The sequence below is a fragment of the Osmia bicornis genome, chromosome 10 (assembly GCF_907164935.1).
Source record: "Osmia bicornis bicornis chromosome 10, iOsmBic2.1, whole genome shotgun sequence".
NCBI lineage: Eukaryota > Metazoa > Arthropoda > Insecta > Hymenoptera > Megachilidae > Osmia > Osmia bicornis.
In genome coordinates, this window is record NC_060225.1 from 2,352,055 (window position 1) to 2,379,157 (window position 27,103).

Here is a 27,103-nt window from a genome sequence, read left to right on the forward strand (position 1 = left end):
ATTCTCAAAATTTATTTTTTGCAATGATAGTATAATTTAAAACACAATTTTTATAAAATACCGTACAAATGCTTGTGATAATCGTGATTACATTATTAAATTTTTGATTGCAGTAAGTTAAAATCTTCAATGATCTATGTAAAAGGATACAGCATACTTATTCACATTATTTTAATTCATTTTTTAAAAAAAGAATATCTTAGAATAAGCTAATGAATATTGATATAAAAATATTGATTTCATTTGTAGAATTACAGAAATAAACAAAAATTAATGATTTGTGAATGTTTTTAAATATTTTGAACATAAACGTAATGAAAAAAGCATCAATTTTGAATATAATTAAACCATATCTTTTATTACAATGTTAAAACATTATTAATTATACGAGTGTTTAGTAACGCTACAATCTATATTAAATTTTAATAAAACCCATACAGTATGATTTCTGAATTCATATAAAAGTATTATACAGTAATTACAAATTAATTTTTAGAAACTTTTATTGTGAAATGTTCGATTTAACTTAAAAAGTACTAGACCAAAATTCAATATTTTGTACAAGTACATACATACATACATACATACATACATACATACATATGTCATTTTAAATTTTACCAATAATCATACATTCCACTTTTTTATTCTCATTATTTTTTATTACATTAGCACTAATTGTTGTATACTGATGTAAAAAATTTAAACAAAATGACATCATCACTAATTGAAAATTCTATACTAATGACAAAAAAAAAATAGAATATAAAAAAGAAATGAAGAAAAAAACCTCTAGGTAGATATCCTGGTAACTTGATGAATTTAAATATTTTTCTAGGAAATATTGGAATTTCATTTTAATATTTTATATTAAAATATAATTAAAAGTAATTTCGGTTATGTTCATTTCATCGATATAATATAAATACACTATAAATATATTGAAAAACTAGCAAAAATTACTGTTTATTTCCGAAATGTTGGTAAGCCGTCTATCGATTCTCCCCACGTACACACCTCCTCTTCAGTCATCGATTGCACTTTTTGCACCTACCATTTTTTTTCCAGAGTAATGAGAGCCTCATCTCAAATCAGTAGCATGAGAGTGCACTAAAACAGGCCACCCTCACCTGCGAAACCACCCTCACCCTCTTCGTCTCAATGAATCTTTCATATTTAATATCTTTCGAAAATTTTTAAAGTGTCTCTTGCAAGAAAGAAAGACAGAGAAAGATAAATTCGAAGTCAAAGTGTGTGACGAGGAAAGAACAACGCTGCCATCCGTAAGAAAGAAAAAGAGGAAAAAAGATAGAAGTAGAAGAAGGTGACAGTAAGAAAGAGACGGATAGAGGGTGGGTGGTGGGGGGCTCTCGGCTTAAGTGAGAGGGAGAGAGAGGAGGTTAAAGGGAGTCGAGCGAGGAGAATGACGGATAGCCAGCAGCAGTTTTGCTTGCGTTGGAACAACTTTCAAGCTAATATCACCAGCCAATTCGAGGCTCTCAGAGATGACGAGGATTTCGTCGATGTCACCTTTGCCTGCGATGGCAGGCGTCTCCAGGCGCACAAGGTTGTCCTCTCCGCGTGCAGCCCTTACTTCAAGGAGTTGTTCAAGGTTAGAAAACCTTCCCCGTCTTCACTCCTCGATGCTAGTTGCTCGATGTCTCCCCCCCTCCCTTCCCCTTAACCGATCATTTTTACCTTCTTTAAGAATCATGCTTTGAGTTAAAATTTTTATACAAAATCTTTATGCACATGTTGTGGCAATGTATTGTAATGCTTTTATACATTCTACTATATGCTTTACATAGGAATCCTTTTTGTTATTTATTTATTAGGAATTAAAGCTTACTTGAACTGACTTGAATATGAGGAATTTTATGTAATTGTAATGTAAATTTGATTGTAATTAATATCTTGCTTAGTTGTTTATATATATAGATTATGTTAATCTGGTAAATATAGCTCTAAAATATAAAATACAGAAATTTTCCTAGGAACATAATTTTTCATTGACGAACAATATGTAATGTTTGATTATATAAATGTATTGGTAGTATTTATGGAATTTGCCTTTTTTCAGAATCAATTATAAGATTAGAAATTTATGATGAAGCCAAAATTTCATAGTACAATAAGAAACGAGAAGTTATGTTTTATTTTCTTCTTTGTACATGTTGTTATAGCTTTAGCTGTATTGAGCTTTAATAATAATTGCTTCATTTTAGTTTTTAATTCACAGATAGTTTATAAATTAGTTTTGTAGTTTTAAGAAGTTATCGTATATACTATGTACACATAAATACATGTTTATGTTATACGTATATATATATTCCATGTATCTTATTGATTCATATGAAATGATCAGATCAGGATCAAATCATCAGACTTTTGTATTCATTGAAAAATTTAAAATTTGGATAAATAAGGTCAATATAATTGTATTTTCTCTTAAGTGGAAATGATATGAGTTAAAACATCTTTCATGTCAAAAAAAGATTAAATCTAATGAGTTTAGCACCCTATGTAAAGCATGTCCAATTGGGATAACATTATTAAATTTTCACAAAAATATGTACGTAAAGAATTATATATCAATGCTTTAAGATATAAGTAACATGTCCCTAACATTGAATCTATTTACCTTGAACTTTAATGTTTAAGAATAATGACTAGCTTATTTAAAGATAGCAAATATGCTTTGTGTTTTGATTTTCATAGACTTATTCATCAATAAATATTCTAAAAATTTTAATTTTTGTGGGAAATAAGATTTTCTTACTGTTTATCATCATAAATTATATAATAGATTCAGATTATTTTTATTCTATATTTTTAAGAAGTAAATTAAAAATTCGAATTTTGTAAGTATTTATATATTAATATTTATTTTTAACTATATTATGATTGTATGTTTACCTTTAATAATAAATTTAACAATTTAGCAATTAATGTCAATATAAGGCTGATACATTATTTTATAAAATTCTTGTTTGATATTTTGTGAAATAAATAATCCATTGATTTCAATTTATATTTTAATCATTTTATTATTTTCTTTTTATAATTGCTTTATATTAGAATTATACACAGTTAAAGTAAGTGATATTTATGTTAAATAAATGAAATAATATTAAATAAGTATGAAACATAATTTCAACTTATACTTACAGACAAATCCATGCAAGCATCCGATAATATTTATGCGTGATGTGGAATTCGAACATCTACAGTCGCTCTTGGAATTTATGTATGCTGGGGAGGTTAACATATCTCAAGCAGAATTACCTACATTTCTACGAACTGCTGAGTCTCTGCAAATCCGTGGCCTCACCGACTCTCAAAGTAATCAGCACAACAGTGAAAAGGTTCGTTATTGAATTGTATATGTAACATATTATTTTACTATTTTTCTCTTCATTCAGTTGAATTATTATAAAAACATACTTTGCCCTCAGCATTTGAAAACAAACAACATACACGCATCAAACGGCCGTGGGCTGATCTCACCAAATTTGGAGGAGGACCGTAGCAAAACACCACCAGCCTCAAGTCCTCCACCATTAAAAAGGCTGTGCAAACGAAGTGATTCGCCTCAGATATCTAGTCCAGTACCAGCTGCGGCGGCCTGTGCAACTGGAACGCCACGCACACGGCCATTAATTGAGCCACAGGTTCAACTTGACTGCTATAAAGATCTCGATATTGTTGAGGTTAGTTTATTTCATAGAAGATAAGGTTTTGGTCATTCATAGAGAAATATATGTATACTCTGTGATGCTAGAAGTTTATATGAACTTTCTCAACTATAATAGATGAATAATATGTATTTCATAAACAGAATTATCATATAGTTTTCATATTTTAGCCAAAAATAGAATTACCAGAATATGGAAGCGACGATGATTGTTCTCCAAAGCAGGAGGTTAATGCACTGCCAAGTGGTTTTCTTAGCCTTGATGGTGGCATGGAAGTTTTACCATCGTACCCTCCTTCTTACCAGGGTAATTACAAATAAAATTAAATGTTTCATTTTCAATGTATTTGAAATAATTAGTGTAAATTGAATGTGCATCGCTTTTATGAACAGACATATTAATACGAATTAAGAAGTACATTCTATAAAATTCAATAAGATTTATATTTTTCTAGGAGGAGGAGCTGGTGGTGGCGGAGGAGGTGGTGGCGGCGGGGGTAGTGGACCATTAGAAGGTGGAATGCCAGGACCATCTCATGCCGGCAGTACGGAACTAAACCAAGAGCAACAAGGTAAGTAATTGTCCGTCCCAATCCTAATTCTTTGGTAGTTGCGAGCACCATTACAAACAGCAACAACCTAGCCGATCATGTCGGAGAGAAATTTTTGGATGCGAATATAAAGACGGAAGGAGAAGGGGAACTTCGGTTTGAAATGGTAAGCTCGTGTAGCTCGGTAGCTCTTGCTAGGCGGTAGGAGAGAAAGGGAAAGAAAGAAGTAGAGAGAATGCGCGTATGTGTGTGAAAAAATATGAAAAAAAGACAGGGCAGAGAGGAAGAGAAAGAAAGAAAAAGAAGAGACATTTGACACTCGGAGGCGATCTGATAATTTCATCCAGGCGGAGTGCAGTTTGCGGCTGTTGTGTGAGAAAGTCAGCTGCGTGTGCATATTCGGGCTCTCTACCTGTCCATTTTGTTTGCCAGAATTGGAGGTGATACTGTAAGCTTATACTAAATTTTTTTCATTGATAATTAAATTTAATGTATGTAAAAGATACTTGTGTCAAGTAATAGTTACATAGAGAAAATATTACACATTTTTGATTATATTAACTTCATAAATTATGATTCATTTTCATCGTTAAACGTTTATGTATTAATACAAAATTTTTATAAGTTTAGTATATATTTAAAAGTAATATCTTAAAAATATTGAGAAGGTAAGAAATAAATAGTTTAAATGTCGAAGAGAAATAAATCCCTCCGTCTGGCAAAATTGCCTGCCCGTTGCTTCCACGTTTTCCGTTTTTGTCCTGTAGAAGCCACGCCAATTGGAGGCTATTACATAATTTCTTAATTTTTAGAAAAACATTTTTGTTTCAAATTTGTATGAATTTTATTTATATTTTTATTTATTTTAATACAAATCATATCTTTCTTTAATTATGACATTTTAATTATTTAAAAATTTATATTTTATCTGATTGGCGTTGTTTTTTCTGTGTATTCATGTTTATCCTATGGCAGAACACCCTAACTTGACATACATAGCAGAGCAATTGCTTGATGCTAAATTTTGTTGTAAGCTTTTTGGTTAAGGTTAATGTTTAATTATGGTGTTGTAATTAAAAAAAAAAATTAATGTCTTTGGCTTCACTAATCATATTCTATGCATTAAATTATTAAATGTGCATTGCTACCAAATTCTAAATCCAGAGACTTAAATTGTTTTAATTTCAAAACAATATGAGTTTTTAATTCTTAAAAATACTGTTTCAAACACAATATTTTAAAATATATTCTTATTTTATCATTTTCATTGTGGTTTTATAATTTAAATTTGATTTTTTATTCTCAATTTAAAGTATAATTATGATTATTATCCATATAATTATAACATAAATATATAGAAAAAGTTATAAAGAAACGGTCTCTCTGTGATTCTTTCTTATTATGACTTTAACAATGGTAATAATAGGTTTTGAAATTTTTGAAATAAATGAAATTGTACATGTCAAGGAAAGTTTTTAAACATAAAGGGTGTTGTTGTCAAGAAACAACTGTAGAATAATCTCGGAGGATACAGTGCGAACTCTCACGCCTCATGTTCCCAATAACACACGCTTACCATTTGTCTCCGATGTGTGTGCGTTGGTAACGCGCAATATCATGGTGCGCACGACAGATAGTAGTGGGATCTAATAATATTATTTCTGAAATTTTTGTAAAACACAAGAAGTGAACTCAGAAACTTTTGCATTGAAAAATTGTGAGAAGTTTTCTTTATTATTATGTTATTTAAAATTATGAAAAATTTTAAATTATTTTACCTTTAAAGTATTCATGTAAATTATAACAAAGTTCAATTATTAATAAATAAAAATAAGTAAGATATTATTCATTTAAATTATGAATAATTAAATGATAAAATAAGATATTGTCTTTTTTGTTCCTAACGCTTGTTTCTATAAAAGCGTTTTAAAATATGTAAAGTATAATGTAACTTATTTATGTTTTTTTTAAACATGTTTTATTATAACAATTTTATATTTAAAATAAAATAATTTATTATTGTTTATTGTTCATGTAAGTAAGGAAGCTAAATTATAGAGAAAAGCATAAATTATAAAATATATTTATAAATGTATGTGTTTAATATCAACAGTTTAAAAAAAAATAGTTGAAAAGTTGACATTTTACAATTAAAAACTTGTGAAACATGCAATAAATTTATTAATTTACATAAGATGTTTAAAGTGATCCCATTACTAAATTAGGTAGAGTATATAGTGGTCGTGCAGCTAGGGTTTCTCAGCTGGTTGTTGCTGTCCGGTGGTGGCTGGCAAATCGGAGACCCCACCCATAAATCCATTCAAAAAAACAAAAGATTAACTTCCTTCTCCGTGCTGCCTCTACCGGGTTAGAGCAAGTTGTGTGTGTGTTGCAGCTGACCTACGCAAACTGCACTCGTTGGACCCACGCCCTTGTCCTGTCTGCAACCGCATGTACAGTAACTTGTCGAACCTGCGTCAGCACATGCGCCTGATCCACAACCCTCAGAGTGTCACATGCCCCCTCTGTAACAAGCCATTCAAGACCAAGCTCTACCTGAAGCGCCACCTGGTCAGCTTCCACGAGCTCAGCGTGGCAGACAGGCATCGTCAAGAAGAGATCTATCAACAACCAAAAGCACAACAACAGAGCGGAGCTCAAACACATCTACAAATCCAGGCACAACAAACTGATGCTGTCAAATCCTTTTCTGCGCCGAGAGTCCCAATTGAAGAGAGCACAGGAGCAGTGACTCTGGAGAACAAGTCAAGAGCATTCCAAGATGGTGCTTACGAGGTTAATCAGACCAATGTTGAATCAAAGCACTTTCAAAGCAGCATGATGCAATTTGATACTGCATACCACTAACGCGCCTTAGTTTCTTCAGCCCATATGTGACAGTTTTTTGGTTGAGTAGACTTAATGCCAGTTTCTGGCAGTTGTAAACTGCAACTGAAGTTGAACGTGGTCTTTCAAAGAAAAACTTACATGCAGTGGAGAGATTAAAGGTTTGTGCTGTGATGGAGGAAGTTCAAAATTTTATGAAATTTAACAACTTTTAACAGTATTTCATACAACATCATAATTTTTAATATTGACAAAATTGTTAATTTTATTTTAAACATATATAAAAGTATGTTCTTATTCCTTTAAGAAAATGTTACATGGAAGCTTATTTTAACCAAAATTTAGGAAAACAAATATTATTTTATGAAATAATTGCAGAAGATTGTTTTGGTATATCCTTCTTAATAGGGTTCAAGTTGCTATTATAAGTAAAATAATTATGATAATAGTTTTGGTATAAAATATGAAATACTAATATTTATTTTACACTGTAAGATTTAGTTTAAAAATTTTAATTTTAATGAGTCTAGTTTAATGTAATGAAAAATAGTATTTTCTTTTATTAAATACCTAATTTTTTATAAGAAGTATTTAATAACTTTTTATAAAAAATTATACTCTTAGTTTATCAAGAAACGAAGATTGGTGACTCATTTTAATAGTAAAATTGAAAATTTATTCTAAATACGTTTGATAAAATAATATTTGAAAGTTTAATTTAAAACTCCACACAGCAAATTTGCTGTAATATAGTAATCTCTTCACAGCATATTACAGTAACTGATGAAACAGTAGTCCTTAAAGGACATTTCGCAAAAGGTGCCGTGCCTATTCGTCGTAAGGAAAAACGAGAGTATCCTTAAACAGAAAGAAAGATAAAGAAAAAATGAGAAAGAAACCACAGAATCGCCGCAAGTGGAGCAGCCATCCCACCTCGTACTGATTATTCCGCGAGCCAGGATAACTTGTTGTTTTATTTGATGCTATACAGTGTTATACAGACTACAGATATTTACAACGATATTATATTCTTACAGAGGATTATATTTACTTTATTGATTACGTCACACGTCTGGGTGACACGCACAGAAACTCCCAGAATGACGTACAAACATATTATATTTTTCACCGCGTAGCAGTTTAACGGTGCAATAGACAGCCAACCGATTTTACAGCTCAAGCAGATTTACAGAGAATTTATTATTGACAGTTATCGATGGGAAACCGTCGTGATGCAGCAGATTGAATTTAATATATTATAAGAGGCTCGTGTCTGAGGTGGCTTTTCTTATAAATTTTCTTACACGCTCTAATGTGATATTATAGAGCTGAATTGATCACTTTTTTTTTTCATTTATTTAGCGAGATAAATTTAATCATTCCTTTGATGAACTTCAATATTTCTAGCAATCATTCTGCATTTTAATGTTACTGTAAAAGTATTATGTTTCTTTCTTTGTTTCCACTATTGGTTTTTAAATTTTAATATTAGTTAATTGTTTTTTAAAGTATTATTAGACTTTTTCTTCAAAAATTAATGCAAACAGTATTATTATTGTGGAATTTTTTATGCCAAACATTTATTTTGGTTTAAACTAGTATGAAAGTCCTTTTATATATGTGAGTGAATGTTTATTGGTAGGTTGAACAGGTGTAAATTTTGTCTGAATATTTAGGGTACAACTGACAGTATGGATGGCGCTACTGTATCTTTGCTTGTTTCTACATCTTGTTCATATTCTAAGCCTATCATTTTATTTGCACATTTGGCCTTGCCATTCTAATCACTAGATTTTATTTCTATAATGTGTGTTTGTAACATGATTGAATGATGGCTGTAAGTGTAATGCATACCATCTTCCTGGTGTTGCCTTGTCTGTTAGTGCTTTCTACTGTCTTTTGCTGCTGTGTAAATGTTGCACTTTCTGTATTTATTTATCCTTAATATGTTATGCCTTATCATGTGTTTTCTGAAGCTTTTTTGTGTTTAATAACTTATCTCGAATCGCTATTACAAATTCTTCTGTTTCGTGGTACACGAAACTTTGTTTGGTCAGTTGTAACTTATGTGTATATTTGATGCACATTTGTTTTATATTATATTTAATATGTTTCTCTATAGTACTCTTGCTGACCATGAGTTGATGAGTTTTGAATATTGTTGCATTGTATGAAGTTGTTAGTTTTTAAGTGAAATTATTGTATGAATGTCACTATTTGTATGCTGCTGAGTGTTTTAATATCAATTATACCCTTTTTTTCTAATTCCGTTTTATTATTTTTATTGTTATTATAAGTTTTTTGAATTACTTTTGGTAATAAAAGTACGCTTACAAAATGGTATGATTACTAGATTGTCTTAGTAATTGTAGACTAACTTGTTTCAAATGATTTAAAAAGTATTGTATAAAATTAATTGATTGATTGGTACTGAATTAATATTAGTATTTGACAACTTTTAATTGTATATTTTTTGAAAGTATGTTAATTTATTTTCTCTTTTATTAATTTCCTAAAGCATTTATCTACTATTCAGTGATTTCTATTATTAAAAACTTTATTTTTGAAAGTATTTTTGTACGTATTAACACTTCGAGGTACTGGTTAACATTAATCAGACAATTAATGTCAGTGATGATATATTTTAAGTCACACACATTAAATTTTGTTCACCAGTACCGTAAAATGTTTGTTATACTTTATTATTGAAAAGTATGAAATATTCTTTTACGTTTAGCTGAATAATTGCTTATCATTGATTCGTTATAAAGTTTGTTAAAGTTACGTACAGATGCACGCACATATGTTACATATTTATTTAAGAAATAACTAAGAGACAAAGCCATCTTAGACACCGCCGAACTCCATAGCCATAGTACCACACAGTACAACTCAGGATCTTTTATATTATACTTTACAGATGACAATAGTTCCGTGAGCGCGATGTTTTCGACAAATATTTCGCCATAATATACTTTGCATCAGAGCCTAGAATTTTCAGTAATTTAATAATCATTCAGATAATTATAATTTCAAGAATTATTTAAAGAACCATTCAAATACTTAATTTTATTTATCATGTTAATTATATGACCCAATTTTTTTCTTTTTTTTGTATTATACAGGGTGTCCCAGAAAGAGTGTTAGTCCTTGAAGGGGATTTTCCTTTGCGAAAATGTTGTTTGAAGCTTCGTTTCTGAATTACATATTAAGGAAAAACACTGGCCAATTAGAGCGCGCATAGCGCGTGGGCTCAGGGACGGTAGCCTCGACTCCTGCTATACCAGTAGGGTGCTGAAAGTGTTCGTTCGGGACCTAGGCCAAGCTCATTTTTCGTAGCCGACGCTGCCGTCCCTGAGCCCGTGCGCTACGCGCGCTCGGATTGGTCAGTATTTTTCCTTAATAATTCAAAAACGAAGCTTCAAAGAACTTTTTCGCAAAGGAAAATGTTGTTCAGAATCACCTCGGCTATCACCCCCTTCAAGGACTAACACTCTTTCTGGGACACCCTGTAAATGGATTCTTTTCGTTTTCTTATCGTTTCAATGATCAAGTAATTTTTCACAATTGTTTATATAATTGCTAGCTGACGAATCGTTAAAGCTGAACAATTATAAAATTATTGAAAGCTTTCTACTAGGTTCTGATTTCAAAGAGAATCGAAATATTTATCGAATTGATCGCACCAGTTCACACAGGCTCCTTACCTCACGATTTACAATCAAATCATAGATGCAGCTATATATTATTATAATAAGTATATTTACATACCGTTTTACAATAGTGCCGGAGTCGCAACGACTGCGATGAATCAAATTAAACAAATGATATAAAATGATAAAAAAAAAAAAAGCGAAAAAAAGGATGATAAACCAGACTCATTAAACCACGACAGAGATGGGAAAACACACTAATTCCAAATTTTTTCGTCTCGTACGTGGATGATTTTTCTTTTTCTTATTGTTACACAATTTTTCCGACGGGTTTTTTTATTACTTTTATTGAACGCGTGAAACAAAGAGAGAGAGAGCTTCGTGCCCAGCGCATAGTTTTTACTCAATCTAAGATTAGGATATAAATGTTGCATATCATGTTATTAAGATTGTTGTACTGACAACCTGTTGCAAACCTCGGTCTGTGGTTCTAATTTTGTTTCATTTCATTTTTTCTTTTTTTTTTTTTTCTCAAATTATTTATACTTCATCAGTATCATTAATTTTGTCAGCAATAAAAGAAAAATTGTTTTGCATCAATAAGATGCACTTTTGGGAAAATGTTTTTCAGGATTAAATTAAGAAATTTCAATTTTTTAATTTTCAATATCACTGAAGTTACGTAATCAAATCTTACAATGAGTGTGATTAGATTTCTATAATCAATATAGATATTTAATCTTGATCAGTTGCTGTTCTTAAATTAAAAATAGAATTGAATTTATTAATTTTTGAAACTACTTATTTCATGATAGATATTACAATTGTATTTCATAATTATTGCATGATTACCCCTCGGACGGCGGACCATAGAGAGAGCCTTGATTTTATTCTTTTACCAGATTAACTGCCACATAGAATTTGCTATGCAAATATTTCTAATTAATTATATCAAAGAATTTCTAATAATATGGGTGATGGATTTTTACGGAAATCCAAATATCACTCAAATATGGATAACATGATAGCCACTATATTAAATATTATTTCTCAAATATATGGAATTCTTCAGTTTAGAAATTATTCATTTAAATTTAATTAAAATACCATCACATGTTTTGGATAAATCTGGCTGACTGTTAACCCAGGTACAGCCGTTTGAGGATTGAATAGATGTGCAAAAATTTTATTTAAATTTCAAATTAATTTTATTAATTGTATTTAATTAAATTTCACTTAACATTTCCTTTTTTTTTTGAAGTATTTTATTGCAGAGCCATTCAGTGGTGATTTTTCATAGTGGTCGACGTGTCAATTATCACTTAATTATCTCTGTTGATTGGATCCACAGTCCGAGATTACTCTTCATTATACATATATCGCTCATACATACACATAGCCAGAATCAAACCGGAAGCAGCGAGCCGTAAAGGTAGAGAAATAGAACGGATAAATGAACTAAATAAATAAATATGCAGAATCGGTGAATTGAAAATAGAAAGAAAACGCAAAGCAGACAATTTACAGGGACATCATTTTTCTAACTCGCAATCCTTTCGCTGGGCATTAAAAGTGATATAATGATCAGCCAATTAGTTGATTGATTAATTGATTCATTCATTCAGAAACATTCCAATAGAAAATGCAGTTTTACCATTTTTCCATCAGAAACCGCCGAATAATCAACTAATTAACAGCAACAGTAAAAAGAAATACTTGAGAAAAATTCATTGTCTAGGGAATCGTATAAAGTCAGGAGAAAGCACCTTTTCGCAAGAATTTTCTTTTTCTTTTTTTTTTTCTTTTTTCGAATTATTATTTCAACCGGTGAGCGATTTGAAAATTGGAAAGTTGAAATGCTTCTTTAAGTTTAAGGAGCGATGTCTGATACAATGAAAATTAAAGACGAGTTTGAAACTGAAGAACCGAGAAACTTGAAATTTTTGATAAAATAAAAAAAAAGAAACTTTCTTGATGTACAGTTACGAGAATAATGAAATTACACGGATCCGGATATTCTCAAAATTAAGGAGAATTGAACGAAATTAAAACATTTCGATTCGAAAGCTGTGAACTTTCTAATTTTCGATTCAACTATATCTTCTTTTATCGATCAAAGAAACAAAAGAATATGACAAAAAAAAAAAAGAAACATTCGACGAGTAGTTACGGATATTAACATTCCCGTTTATTTCTTCATTAATCGATTCATTTCGCCTGTTATTTATTTTCATCATTATTTATTCGCAACGTGATTATTGAAAATATCTCTAAGATACATTCAGACGAATTTTTCGATTAAATATTCTAGGTTCCCCTTTAGTTTTCGTATTTTCCTCGTCTTTTTACGAGGACAGTGTATTAGTTTAGTTGCTGTATATATTGTAAATTATAGTGACTTGTGTACTCAAGAGCTAGTAATTAATCGTAGGGTTAAGATTAGGGTTAATTGGAAATGAAAAATTGGTTTCTCGTTCGGAACATTGTAATTCTTCCATTTTGGAAAGGAATGGAAACTAGATTTTTTTTTTTTAAATTATTCGTAAGAATGAAATCTAGTCAGATTAAAGTTGAGAAACGAATTCAATAAATTTCTATGGGGTGCCAAAAGAAAAAAAAAAGATAATGTATCTATTTATAAATTTTTATTCTAGTAAAAAAAAACGAAATACGTCCAAATTTATTATTTTTTTAAATTATGAAATATTATCAATTTAAGAAACAAATATTTTTCTTTCAAAATTATTTTTAAATTATGTTATATTTTTGGCACTGAATGGAGAAATTGAAATAACTTTAATACTTTTAAAGTAAGTGATATTGAACGAAAGAAAACGAAGATAAGTGTTATAAGTAAGAAAAAGTATATTATTGAAGTATACTTCACTGAAATTGCGACCATAAAATTTGCTAATTATATAACAAATTAATCTCATATTTCTTAGTTCTCTCCTCGCTCTTTCTCTATCAAATATTTACTTATATTCATGTATTTATAGAAATACATGAATATAAATATAATATCTGTCATGTCTTTATTCTACGAAAACTATATATCTATTATTATCGTGTCTAATGTAAGGAATTTTCTACTTGATAGCGTACTCAAACGACCAGTATTTCACTATATTTTTTAATAGTGATTTTTATAACTGTAAAGGCGGAATAGTTGATAGTGCAATCTTTGGAGCGTCAGTGTAGTTAGTGCATCAGTATTAAAAGAAAAAAAAGAACAAAACGCATAAGGGTATATAAAAATTTGTCTGCAATTTTGTATCTTTGCCCTTTGCATATCTCTTTTCGAAATATGAATATGTGGCGGTGATTATTTTGCTTGAAATATTAGCAGTCGAGTTTATCTTTTTACTATCTCATTTACTATCATATCTTGAATCAATCAGTGAATTATTTTTCACTATTATATTAAAAAGTATTATCTTGCTAATATCGTATCAAAAGCTATAACAATTTTAATTAAATAGAAAGCATAGATTTTTAAAACAAATTTATCAAAATGACGATTTACGTTTTTAATATATAATAAATTTCCTCAATTATTCTCAGTTAATTTCGAACTGATAAGTAACGAAGAAATTTCCAATGATGGTAGTAGTTTTATACTAAAAAGTTGATTAATATCACAGTTACATTAATCTTACAATTAGTAATAGAGTGTATTAAAAAATCAGTTCATTATTTTACGTTTAATAAGGCTGTTCAAATAACAAAAATGATATATCCAGTAAATTTTAAATATCTTCGATCTCAATGAAAATTAATTTAAATATAAGTTTTTTTTCTGCGAATATAATGAACAATTATTATTTATATCGAAGGAATTGATTTTGGAGAATTTTTTTATGAGTTTTTTGCTTGAGTATCATTTAGGAAAGTAATACAAATCATTTTATTATGAAATAGGCACTATTAGATAAGATATTTATCTATTGATATTTATCTAAAGGTAACGTAAATTATCCTGGCAATAGTCGTCTAAATAGCTGTAAATTATTGCTTTCTACGTTAAATAAGAAACCTGGTTGCAAATTTCAGTGAAAACAGATTTACCGAACGAGAATCCAAAATGATAATAATTTTTTGCAAATTTACTGTAGGAGATCCTTTTTTTTATCAATCAAATTATTATGTAACAATTTTCGTAAGGAAAAACAGAAACAGGAGTACCATTCGTTACATTTTTCGACATTTTGGCTTCAGACGTTTAGTTGGAAAATTAAAGAAAATAAGCAATGGTATTACAAATTAATTCGCTACAATTACACGCTAATAACTTTTCGAAAAATATTTAGGTCTCCTCAGAATTTTTCTGGACTAGTTGTAAACATTGAAGCTAAGCATTTTTGCAATAAGTAGAGGCTACCGTTCTTCAGAATTTTTTGCAAAAAGAAATGAAACTGGCAAATTAGCGTCTAGAGAATTAGAAAAAAAAAGAAGAACAAAGAAACATGTTATGAATTTTTACAAAAGTGTTTCAATTTTTATCTCTTTCGATGCTTCATGATAAATATTGCAAAATGAAAAAGAAAATTAATTGAAACTTCAATTTGTAGAAAAATATTTGCAAAGAAACTGAAGAAAATTAGGGTTGTCATTTTTTTGCCAATATACATATATTCAAAAGACAAATTCTGAATATTCGATTTTAAGCCTTTGATAGTTTTTTCGGGAGTTAATGCAAATATCGTATTTCATGAAAATTTTGTAACAAATAACGAATAATTAGATTCAAAAGTTTTTACTGAAAAATCATAAAAAATTAGATTGTAGAATTTTTACCGAGAATTCGAAGATAAAAGTGGACTTCTGGGTTTTTTGCAAAACAAAGTGGGAAAAGAATTGTGTCGAATTTCCTTCAGCGAAAATTCAAAGAAGAAAAAAGGAAAGAATTAAAAAATGTAAAATATAGCATAGAATAACTTTGAATACGAATTAGGTATAAAAAGTATTTCAAAAAGAAGAAAAAAAAGATATCTGAAATTTCAGATGGAATTATTTTTCAAAAGGATCAAGAAATCTTTTGCAAAAGATCTAGGGAGTCAATTCGATCCAGTAGGTACATAAAATGAAAAAAAATAAAAATTCCAACAAATTAGTCGTTCAAATTAAAAAATTCTAAAATTTCTACGAGAATTGAACGAAAATAAAATGAAATTGGAATTGAAATTTTTGACGTATTTTCTCATTCAGAAAAAAAAAGAAACCATGCATGTATATAGAAGAAAAAAAATACACTTTTAAATGAATTTGCTTCGAATTTTCTCGTTCCTGGTGTAGAAATCTTTCACGCTTAAATCCAAGTGAATTTATTATTTGTTAGGAACTATTATTATAAACTGTCCCGAGTGATATAGCATAGTTATTTACAGAATACGAATAATTCATAGCTATTCATCGCGAACGACTGAATAACCGCTTTTGCCCCCCCTTTTTTCGCTATAACAACAACAACAAATAAAAAATAAGCTTTTGTACTTAGGAGTAATTCTGAACAGATAATTGTAATTATCTTTTGTAAAACGTTCGCTGTCGGTCACGCGATATCGAGTGCTGGATCGTCATTGATAAATACCGGACCACGCGTTATCGCGTGCTGGATTGTCAATGCTAAATATTCGATCACGCGATATCGCGGGCTAGATCCATAACGTTTAAATGTCGTGGCACGCAGCGACCGACCAGCCTCTCGGACCTGGCAGCGAACGTGTCAAGTGTATATTTCGTTTTTTATTTATATTAAACTTTAAGCAAATAGATACACTAGTAAGTGGATAATTTTTTGTTTTTATTAAACAATTAAAAACACTTTTCTCTATGGTGTGTTTTGAGCATATTATTTAAGTGTTCCTTATTATTATTATTTTTTGATGAATGGTTGAAATACATGTGATAAGTAGTAAATAAGTATTACGTTGAAGTAATAATTATGATTAATTCGATTTCTGGTTTGGTCATAATTATTATCCACTTACTTGTGATTTTATTTAATATAGGAAAAAGGAAGTACATTTTTCTAGAAATTTTCTAGAAAGTAGAATAGTTATTTCTTTTATGGTAATAGAAATATAGAATGAATTTCTTATAGGACCTTTATTTTCAATAATAATTGCATAATTAATTAATTACAGTAGACAATTATCTGTACAGATTGAACTTTCAAAATAGAACAAGGAGGAAAACATTACAAACCGTTTGCAGTCAAATGTAAAATGTATTATTTATAACAAGAACGAACTATGTGAATTTTTGTAATTAACACTTTACTGGCGGGAGAAATTAACTTCAGATCGTACACTCAGAGCGGGCCGTAGTTGTAGCACCCAGAAAACCGAGGAAATATTAAAAAGACGTAATACTACGTTTCCCGACAGGAAAGTGTTAATGTATTTTTCCTAACGTGTTAATTTTTTAATTATACAAAAGGAAAGAATTATTACTGACCTGTAAACAATAAATAATTAAAAATTGTACAAGACAATTGTGCGATACTAAGAAAAGCAAGAAACTTTGTATTTTCAGCAATAATTAATTATTTATTGTTAAAATAGATACATGCGATAATTATTAATCAAAACTTTTGGACTGCAAATGGTTCAGAAATTTATTGATAAAGTTCCTTTGTCGATTACATATTGAATTGCTTAAATAATTTAATCATTTCCTTGGTCGATTTTTTAATTAAGGAACAAAAGTTACCGTGATACATATTAAATTATTTCATTAATTAATCAATTGTTTGATAGCAAAATTTTTGTAAATGTTTCCAAATTTTTGTTGTCAGCCGATTGGTAACAGAATGTTCAAATTTTGTGTTTTTTCAAGTTCCTATTTTTATTTAATTTTCAGTAAAAAAAATTGTAACAATAAATGATCATGTTTTTTTATTCGATTTGTGACGCTTTTACGTATGCTTGGTAAAACCTGGACACATTTTTTTCATTGACATGTAAATAGCAGAAAGAAATTAACACATTATGCTATTTGTGGTTACATATTTTTTTGTTACTTTATTTCTTCTCATGTATACAATAAGTTTGACATTTTCTTTTTAGGGATTTGTAATAGGAAAGTTTTTTTAATTTCAAAAAATAATCTTTTATGATCTTGATACTTTATAAAATTTATAACTTTAAAAATTAATTATTCACTCAAATAAGTGCTAATGGTGGAAACCTTAAATAAATAAAGAAAAGGAATGTGATTTTATAATTACACTTGTTTCTTATGTTTGGAAAAAGTAATTATATAATTGAATTATAAGTTGAATTAAATCAAAATTCTTTTGATTCTATAATTATGAATCTTTGTAATAAAATAAAGAATTAAAGATGAACAGTATTTATACTTGCATGTGACATAAACGAGTGTCCACAATTGTAATAATTAAAGTATTAAGCTTGAAACAGTATCATAATTATTTATTAGCAAAATTATTCCTCTTGTAATAAAAAATGAAAATGCAAACCTTTTAATTTATCAATTTAAAGGAAAGTTATATTGTAACGTTCAATTCTTTGCAAATCGAATAAAAAAAAAACAATTCAAAAATTAAATACATACATATACATAATTGATTATTATATTAAAAGAACATCGCTTTGTTTTTAAAGGAACACATTGCACGATTGTTGCATATAAAACATCATGAAAGCAATTAATTAAATTTATGTAAATCCAAGATTAAGCGCTTCTGTTTTCCTTTAAAATTTTCTGTCAGGTCGAACTCCCATTTTAAAATATAAACATAAACAATACATAGAAAAACATTTTTCTTGGAAAAGAAAAATCTGTTTCTGAAAGGTATTTAATATAGGTAACTAGCATAATTAGAACATTGATATGCATACACGGACAAGTAAGTATGTGAATTTGTTTACCATAGTTCTTCATGGTTTTTGGTATCGTGTATCCGTAACAGTGTTCTGATTTGCGTGAATTGTATGCGATCTTTTAATTGTCAACGAGAAGATATCAGTGAATAAAGATATTCAAATTTGTACGTCAGCCTCGATATAGTTATTTCATGCTTTTTATATTCGTCATAATTTTTTTCAAAAAAATCAATAAGGAGCCTACAAAGTAAACAGATGAAATATTAAATAAAACTATCGTTTTAATTCATTCTTTGAGTTAACGAGTGATTAAAAATGAAAAATTTAACAAAATAAAAAAGATACGTTTTGTGTCAAACGTTAAATATGTAATTCGCAGTAATCAATTAATTGATTTGATGTGGGACAGATATTGTAAAATAGGAACTGTATTTTTTAAGTCTTCCTCTTTCTCTCTCTTCACTATTTTCTTAAGCAAGAAGTTTTTTTTTATTTTGAATTTTCTTTTCTCTACATTTAAAAACCTTTTTGTATTTTTTTGGATAAATCATCTCAATGGAAAATTGTATATAAAGTAATGTTAATAATTTTATAAAAACAGAAAAGTGAAGAATTGTACAATAACGATAAAAACAATTAATTTAAATAAGAACGTGGAACTTATATTACATTCTGAAATGTTAATGAATTTTTTGGGAACTATGCTAATAGGTACCAATCGATATATTATACAATTTTAAGATTATTTAATTTTAAAGTAATGTATTAAAGATAGATTACAGAAATTCGTTAAGTTATATATTTAGGAGAATTTCTAGATTCAGAAGGGGAAGTATGAAAATATAGAAAGATGGATATTACTTTATCACTTGAATATTACTTTAGGTCGAAGGGTACGTCGCGGCAGGCCGCGGCTTGGAACAAGGGGTGGAAAACATGGATCCCCATCGATGCAAAGCAACTCACCCTCGAGGAGTGAATGGCTACCCTTGGATATGAGGACTACACCTCCTGCTGCGATGCCTGCTTTCCGTGGTTTCGAGGAATCTTCCTCCGATGGCGTGGTAATTTTCATTTTTTTTTCATTTTTTCAATTTCAGAATATCGAATATCAGGCATCATTTGATGACGTATAAATATTATAAAGTAACCCTTGTATCATGTTGATTTGAAGTTTGAAATTTGATGAAAATGAATATCTAATCCTAGCATTAATATTTTTAACCCTTTGGTTACTAAGAGTGACTATAGTTACTCAAAAAATTATATTATTCTGTTTCTAATTCACTTTTAATATTAATATCGTCAAAATAAAAATTTTCGGAACCCTCGCCATTTTTTCTAGGAAAGCCTACTTTGATTGATACAGTATCATTGCTTTTTATATATATGTATATTTTTTTATGTTATTTTCATATTAAAAGCAGCCTCTTGAATGAAAATTTGCCTTAGCAATTATGCATAGTAATCGTTCGAGTAATTAAGTCATTCGCCTATTTACAAACACCTGTCATCGCTAGGTGCACTTGGGGGAAGGGATAGCAGTTTGCGAGGAACAACTAAGGGCTGTGAAATGGAGTGATTACAGAAAATTAACTCGTGGTCTGGCAGCAATTTTATTCAGCCCCACTGAGTTGGCCACATGTTCAGTCACAGGACAACGATGGAGTCGGGCTGGAACTGCAACTGAAAGACCGGTGAAACCTGCGCTAGATAAAGCCAAGGTACAGGCTATCATATGTAAGTATTATTACCTATATTTTTTCAAATATAAATAATTATTGGACCACTGTTAGATGCACATACCACAGCCGATTCTAGTACTAGCCGTGCTGAAGTAAAAATGGCAACACCGCGGGAGTCCGGTCTGAATGTATCAACATCTAACCCTACTCTACCTGCCTCCCGGACTCCCAGACTCCCAGCCAATCAACGTCGTCATACTCACGGCTACTTTCTGGACTTCACATAACCTCTTTGGTTTCGTTCCAATAATTTCGCTTGTTTCAAGGTTTTTATTCACTTATATACACATTTATCAATTCTTAAATGTTTCAATTTGATCCAAAGATGGTTTCATTTTGCTTCATACCTAAATTTTCTTGAAACCATTGTAAATATTTCAAATATTATGCTTCACAACACCAAACTACTTCGAGAGTACACAAAATTTATATCACATTTATAACAGTTTTATACTATCACATCACTTCTACTTGCCATAGTTGCAACGTTTATGTATTGATTATACATAATTAATACAAAATAGCGTATATTACTATAGCTTTTAATTAAAAAAGACAGTAATTACAATTCCGAGCACAGGACTCTGTTTTTGAAAATAGGACTCCCGATTGTCACGTGAGCGGCGTTGCCACGTTGTTCAGCATGGCTAGTACTAGAGTCGGCTGTGCACATACCTGTCTACTAGTGATGTGCAGCCCGACTAATGGGTCGACTTTCCGACTAGTCGGGTCGGTTCGGAAAACATTGGGCGGACTCGGGCGGGCGTCCCATACATGCGTGCAGTCGAGTAGCCCGACTATTTTGGGTTCAGTCGGGTACAGTCGGGCAAATTCGGACGAGCTCTCGCAGGCCGCGACCCAACTCCCATGACTTGTTAATATTTGCAATAAGCATGTGTAAAATCAGTTTTATATGGAATTTTGGAGTAGGATCATTTTTATTATGTGGAAAAATAAGACTTGTAACGAATTACAAGTACATACATATTAACAAGTACTTAAGTACTGTATGCCGATGAGATGTTGGCGAAAGGAACGGCACAGGGGCAAAGGGAGCACTTCGCACGCTCCGCCCGATCCCCACGTTTGATCCTCGCGAAATCTACACCATCTTACGCACGCTCTTACATAGGCGTAGCAATTTTGGTAATTATTGAGATTAGGTTACACCTCACCGATTTTTATGAAATTTAAATATATTGTAAAACTCAACATTTTGAACAACTTTTTCCTATACATATAACCGCCGCTCGGCCTTAGTTTTCGAGATATTTTCGAAAAACTATTGAAACTAACACATTGAATTCTGGCCATCCGTGTGTGTCCGTGACAACGTACGCATCAGTATGGGATCGCCGCTTTTCTACTGTTTTTGCAGGCAGCAGCACGGCGACCGACATCAATGTATATATACATATATTACGGGTGGGCTTAAAAATTAAATTTAACTAATTTTCATGATTTTGAATCAAAATATTACTTTACCCTAACCTAACTTAATTCACTGATTAGGAAGAGTAGATTGGGTTAGGTTAGGCTATATTAAATTCCCAGGTGCCATCATAGCTACGATACATTGAAATCATGAGTGCAGAAGTACACAAGGTATATATTGGTCATTGGTCGCCGTGCTGTTGCCTGCAGAAACAGTAGAAAAGCGGCGATCCCATACTAATGCGTACGTTGTCACGGACACACACGGATGGCCAGAATTCAATGTGTTAGTTTCAACAATTTTTCGAAAATATCTCGAAAACTAAGGCCGAGCGGCGGTTATATGTATAGGAAAAAGTTGTTCAAAATGTTGAGTTTTACAATATATTTAAATTTCATCAAAATCAGTGAGGTGTAACCTAATCTCAATAATTACCGGAAACTGCTGTATTGTTAATAGAAGACAATTATTTATTCCTTACATATATATAACAAAATTAAATGTTCTTAATAGACTGAACTTACAGTCTTATAACTACGATTTCAAATTATCCACAAATTGGTTTCCAATATATTGCAAAGATATAGAATTTAAAATGTTAAAAAGGAAAGAGAGTCTTGAAGTAGAAACATGTGGGCTGTTTTGTGACATTTTTATTTGGTTTGTAGATGAAACTCTATAATACGATCCTACGCCCTTGCTTTAACCCCTTCCCGTGCCATTTAGCTCGACGAAACTCGGGCCCAAGCGGTAGTCGGTAATGCGCGCTAAATAGACAAGACGCTCGAGAACAGTACGTGCCGAAATGTAAAGACCTTTGATATCTGATATATAGGCATTTTTACGCGTTACTACTGTTGAGCTCACGAGTCTGTTTGCGAGTCTGACTCGTGATATTCATGTTTCGCCCGGTTATCTGTTCACGAGTCAGACTCGTTAAAGTACGGGAAGGGGTTAAAGTCCACCGCAACGCAGACGTCGTCTCATCTCACTTTGTCTCGAAGCATCTTTGTCGGGCGACGCGATTAGTATGTGTGATTGCATCGGCCAATAGCGCTCGACAATCTAGAATGCGAGTGCGTGAGGTGTGACTTACCGACGACGACCAATCGTACGCGAATTCCTCAGCCTCACCAACATCTCATCGACATACAGTACATACTCGCTACTAGCCGTGTCTGAACCAGCCTTAAAGGTAGTTTAGTCGAGTGGCGAGTAGTTTAGTGTATGGACACTAGAGTTTAAGGCTGGTTCAGACACGGCTAGTAGTTTAGTCGAGTGGCGAGTAGTTTAGTGTATGGACACTAGAGTTTAGTCGAGTAGTTTAGTGAAACGGTTTAGTCGAGTCGATCCGTTTCATTGGATTTTGCTGGTCGAGTAGGCTTCCCCCACCACTAACTAGGCTTGCCCCACCACTAACTAGGCTTCCGGACAGACCTGTCCGGACGCATTTCTTTAGTCAAGGGATATATCTTGAACTCTTGACTTTCAAAGCTCAACTGTACTAGTTCGGACACTTTTCTATGCACTAAACGGTTTAGTAGTAAGTAGCTACTCCCCACTCGACTAAACTACTAGCCTTAAAGGCTGGTTCAGACACGGCTAGTAGTTTAGTCGAGTGGGGAGTAGCTACTTACTACTAAACCGTTTAGTGCATAGAAAAGTGTCCGGACTAGTACAGTTGAGCTTTGAAAATCAAGAGTTCAAGATATATCCCTTGACTGAAGAAATGCGTCCGGACAGGTCTGTCCCGAAGGCTAGTTAGTGGTGGGGCAAGCCTAGTTAGTGGTGGGGGAAGCCTACTCGACCAGCAAAATCCAATGAAACGGATCGACTCGACTAAACCGTTTTACTAAACTACTCGACTAAACTCTAGTGTCCATACACTAAACTACTCGCCACTCGACTAAACTGCTAGCCGTGTCTGAACCAGCCATAAAACGAAGTGCGGCGGACCGAGAGACCCAAACCCTTATCTCACGAAATACGAGACGAAGAACTCACACACACACCTGCGCATGTACATGTGGTCGCCTTACATAGTACAAATAATCTAACAGAAAGAGAAACACATCAAGGATTATTTATTAACAAATGTTTGACACCTATTATGACAAAGTTTGACCACTTTTAAATTATTCCTTGAAAACAGTGGTCACTAGTATTATCGTAGTATCAGATTTATTGCATTTCATTAATATATATATTTCATTGAAATTTTTTAAGCCTATGTGACATCGAGGTTTCCCACAGTGGACGTGAGCAGTGTAAAGCAAGTATTGGCTTACAAGTGCAAAGAAAACTCGACGGCACTCAAGATGAAATCTATTAGATACATTTGGTGAGTATAATTTAATTGTACTCTTTATTCTACGATTTTTTCAACCATTATCCCTTTTACTATAAAAAGGACATGGGGGAAAAAATGCATATTTTTAATATATGCAAGTAATCGCTTACGATTTATAGAAAAAAAAAAAACTATATTGAACGATACATCGCTAGATAACTGTCTCAGATATGTACACTGAGTTGCAATGAACTTGTCGCAGTGAAGTTGGCTCCAGATTTACTGACACATTCACGCCGCGTCGGTGAGACGATGGGCGAGATCGACTCACCGACGCGGCGTGAATGTGTCAGTAAATCTGGAGCCAACTTCACTGCGACAAGTTCATTGCAACTCAGTGTACATATACGAAAATCATAGGGGGTCAATTAACTAGAAGGAGGTTACTATACCACCGCTTCTTCTATAAAATAAATTATCTACATTCTAGCAACGATTAAATAGAAAAATAAGAAAAAAAGAAAAATCTGGAAAGGTTGATGATATCTGTTCACAGCGAGAGACAGGAAACAGAAAGATTACCGAGAGCAAATCCAGAGGATAAGTGAAAGGTTATAGGGGTGCGTTGAACGTGCAACTAAAGCCATTTTCGAAGAACATCGCAGCGTTCATTTGACTCTGGTGATTTCTAGCGACTATCCTTTCCGCTTCGTCCTTTCTTCGCCGTCACCTGTTCAACGACACGTTAAACTATGACTCTTATTAATTAGGCTGGCCATGCCTTGTTACCGTATACAGCCTTCATACACCTCAATTGAATTGTTTAAAAGTTTCAGCTGTAAGGTCCAAATAATCGTTGACAAACTGAGTTGTTTTCAACATTTTACCTACATTGGAACCATGAAATAGTAGGATTAATTTGTTAAGTTTTATAGATCGGTATATGTAACGAGTGAAGTCCAGGATCTGGAATATCTTTGAGAGTATGGAAATGAGAGAAACGTTTTCTTGTTTCAACGGATAGCTGTAAGTAAAGTAGCGAGAATCTGATTTTCGGGACCGGAGGGAATACTTCTGGCAGGATCGGGGCCGATCTCACCCGAAGTTATCCGTTCTTACTCTATCTCGGCTAAGTTCGGGATCTCGCACACGTCTAGTTGTAAATTCTAAAGTACATCTGTTGAGGTGACAAAGTAAGTTAGACGGTGTACAATTTTTTAAAAGAATCGTTTCTCTGACGCCTATAATCTCAGATATGTTTGATCTATTCGATATTTGGACTTGAATTAATTAGTGTTATTGGAATCTGGCGAAGAACCCTTTTGAAGCCTATAGAAAGAAATTCTAACCTAGAATACAAAAAGTAATGATCGAAATTGCAGATTTAATAATGTTGAAATATACTGCTGAGTTTAATTGGGAGAAACTTGCAAGAACGGATGAAATATGAATAATTTAGCGGAAAATATTGGATATAAAAGTCGGTTTAAAAAAACTAATAGAAAGGGAGAAAATGAACGCGGCATATTTGAATAAAACCATCCCTGAAAGCAGATCGGAATGAAAAATCGTGAAACGATGTAAAATTTTCAAAAGGGAAAGGGTAGAAAAACAGAGGAAAATTTCGTTAATAATAATCGTAACCACTTATTATTAACGAAAGAAGATTTCGTTAATTATTAAGAGTAAACGAATATAGCACTAGCGACCCCTTAGAAAGGCATTAAACAAGTTAATTAGGATAATAAAGGAACGGATTGAATTTATGCCTGATTAATTTTTAATTAACTTTATACTAGGGAGAAAAACTAATACAATTTATGTTTCTTTATAATGAAAGCTTAAAAAAAAAAGGAAGAGTTGAATGTTGAATCGGTAAGGGTGTTATTAAATCAAATAATACCAAGATTAGTAACAAAAAAGAAAACAGGCAGAGTTATTACTATATTGAGAAACGTATCGTACGTTTAGTTAAATGTTTATATTACAGAAACATTGAAGAAATAAAAGTTGAATTTTAATTATTCAGATTTTTAAGTTATCTTAAAGAAATTTAATTTCTAATTCAATCAGACATTTTTTTATTATCACATTTGTAAATAGTTTATCAAAAATTTTTAACGATATTAATTTTATTTGTTGTTTATCATATTAAAAGTTCAATTACTATCTTTTTTTTCTCGCTAGTTTTCTGTAACAATTTAACACAACTGTTTACAAAAATTTAATAACGGTAAAAAGGAGAAAGAAAAAAGAAAAACTACCGGAATACAAGGGTAGTCACTTTCGTATAGATAAACGCCTAAGATTTAAACAGATAAGTAGACAAATGAACGGAATAATTAAAGAAATGATAATATTCATTTCTTAATATAAATATAAATATAAATATAAATATAAATATAAATAAATGAATGAATATATAAATTCATATTTTGTGTATGTATATGTATACACACATACAGAGATAAAAGGTGTATGCAGATACATACGCATGCATATATTAATTATATTGAATTATTATTATTAACGAGAATAGATGAGAACTTATATATTATTTGTTGGGAGAGCATATATTATACGATATTTAATATATTTAGGATATTTATTTGTTGATTTGGTGATAATATATATATATGTACATATATATGCATATATGTATATGTATATAAATATAGATAAAATATATATATATATATATATATACACATAAATAGTTAAATAATTTTTACAGGGCCTATGAAAGGTTTAAACAAACAAAACATGGTATTTCGACGGGGAAAAAATCGATTGATCAATTTCATGATTTAAATTTTATTAATTAATTTTTCGTTTTCTTACTGAGATCGAAACGTTGTTTAAATTTTTTCGTGGGAAATAATGAATATTCTTATTGCATTTGATATTTTATGTAAATTATTGTTTATTCAGAAAGGTGTGATTAGTATATGTATTGGAAAGATAAAAGTGCAATTAATTATTGTTAGATAATTGGTAATTAGTAAGCAAAGCCTATAATAAAATGTTTATAGAATAAC

General features: G+C 31.0%; 1 protein-coding gene across 2 annotated transcripts; it reads left to right on the top strand.

The window, feature by feature from the left end:
* Positions 1-792: 792 nt before the first annotated feature.
* LOC114880610 (zinc finger and BTB domain-containing protein 12-like) lies at positions 793-25,987 on the top strand. 2 transcript variants are annotated; one of them, XM_029196815.2, is made up of 9 exons: positions 958-1,612; positions 3,171-3,365; positions 3,456-3,710; positions 3,866-4,001; positions 4,150-4,266; positions 19,481-19,659; positions 20,116-20,335; positions 24,002-24,116; positions 24,622-25,987. In XM_029196815.2, exons 1-9 carry the CDS (start codon positions 1,424-1,426, stop codon positions 24,671-24,673), a joined length of 1,458 nt encoding a protein of 485 aa, XP_029052648.1. In that variant the 5' UTR covers positions 958-1,423; the 3' UTR covers positions 24,674-25,987. The 2 variants fall into 2 exon arrangements, with proteins under 2 accessions (XP_029052649.1, XP_029052648.1); XM_029196816.2 differs by lacking the exons at positions 19,481-19,659; positions 20,116-20,335; positions 24,002-24,116; positions 24,622-25,987 and adding an exon at positions 6,641-7,489 and having other exon boundaries at positions 793-1,612.
* Positions 25,988-27,103: the final 1,116 nt, after the last annotated feature.

Bases quoted from the DNA above. Each gene is read 5' to 3' on its own strand.
- LOC114880610 (XM_029196815.2), top strand. From the start codon at position 1,424: ATGACGGATAGCCAGCAGCAGTTTTGCTTGCGTTGGAACAACTTTCAA. The intron at 3,366-3,455 runs GTTCGTTATTGA...CTTTGCCCTCAG, and splicing joins ATCAGCACAACAGTGAAAAG to CATTTGAAAACAAACAACAT. The intron at 4,267-19,480 runs GTAAGTAATTGT...ATATTACTTTAG, and splicing joins ACTAAACCAAGAGCAACAAG to GTCGAAGGGTACGTCGCGGC.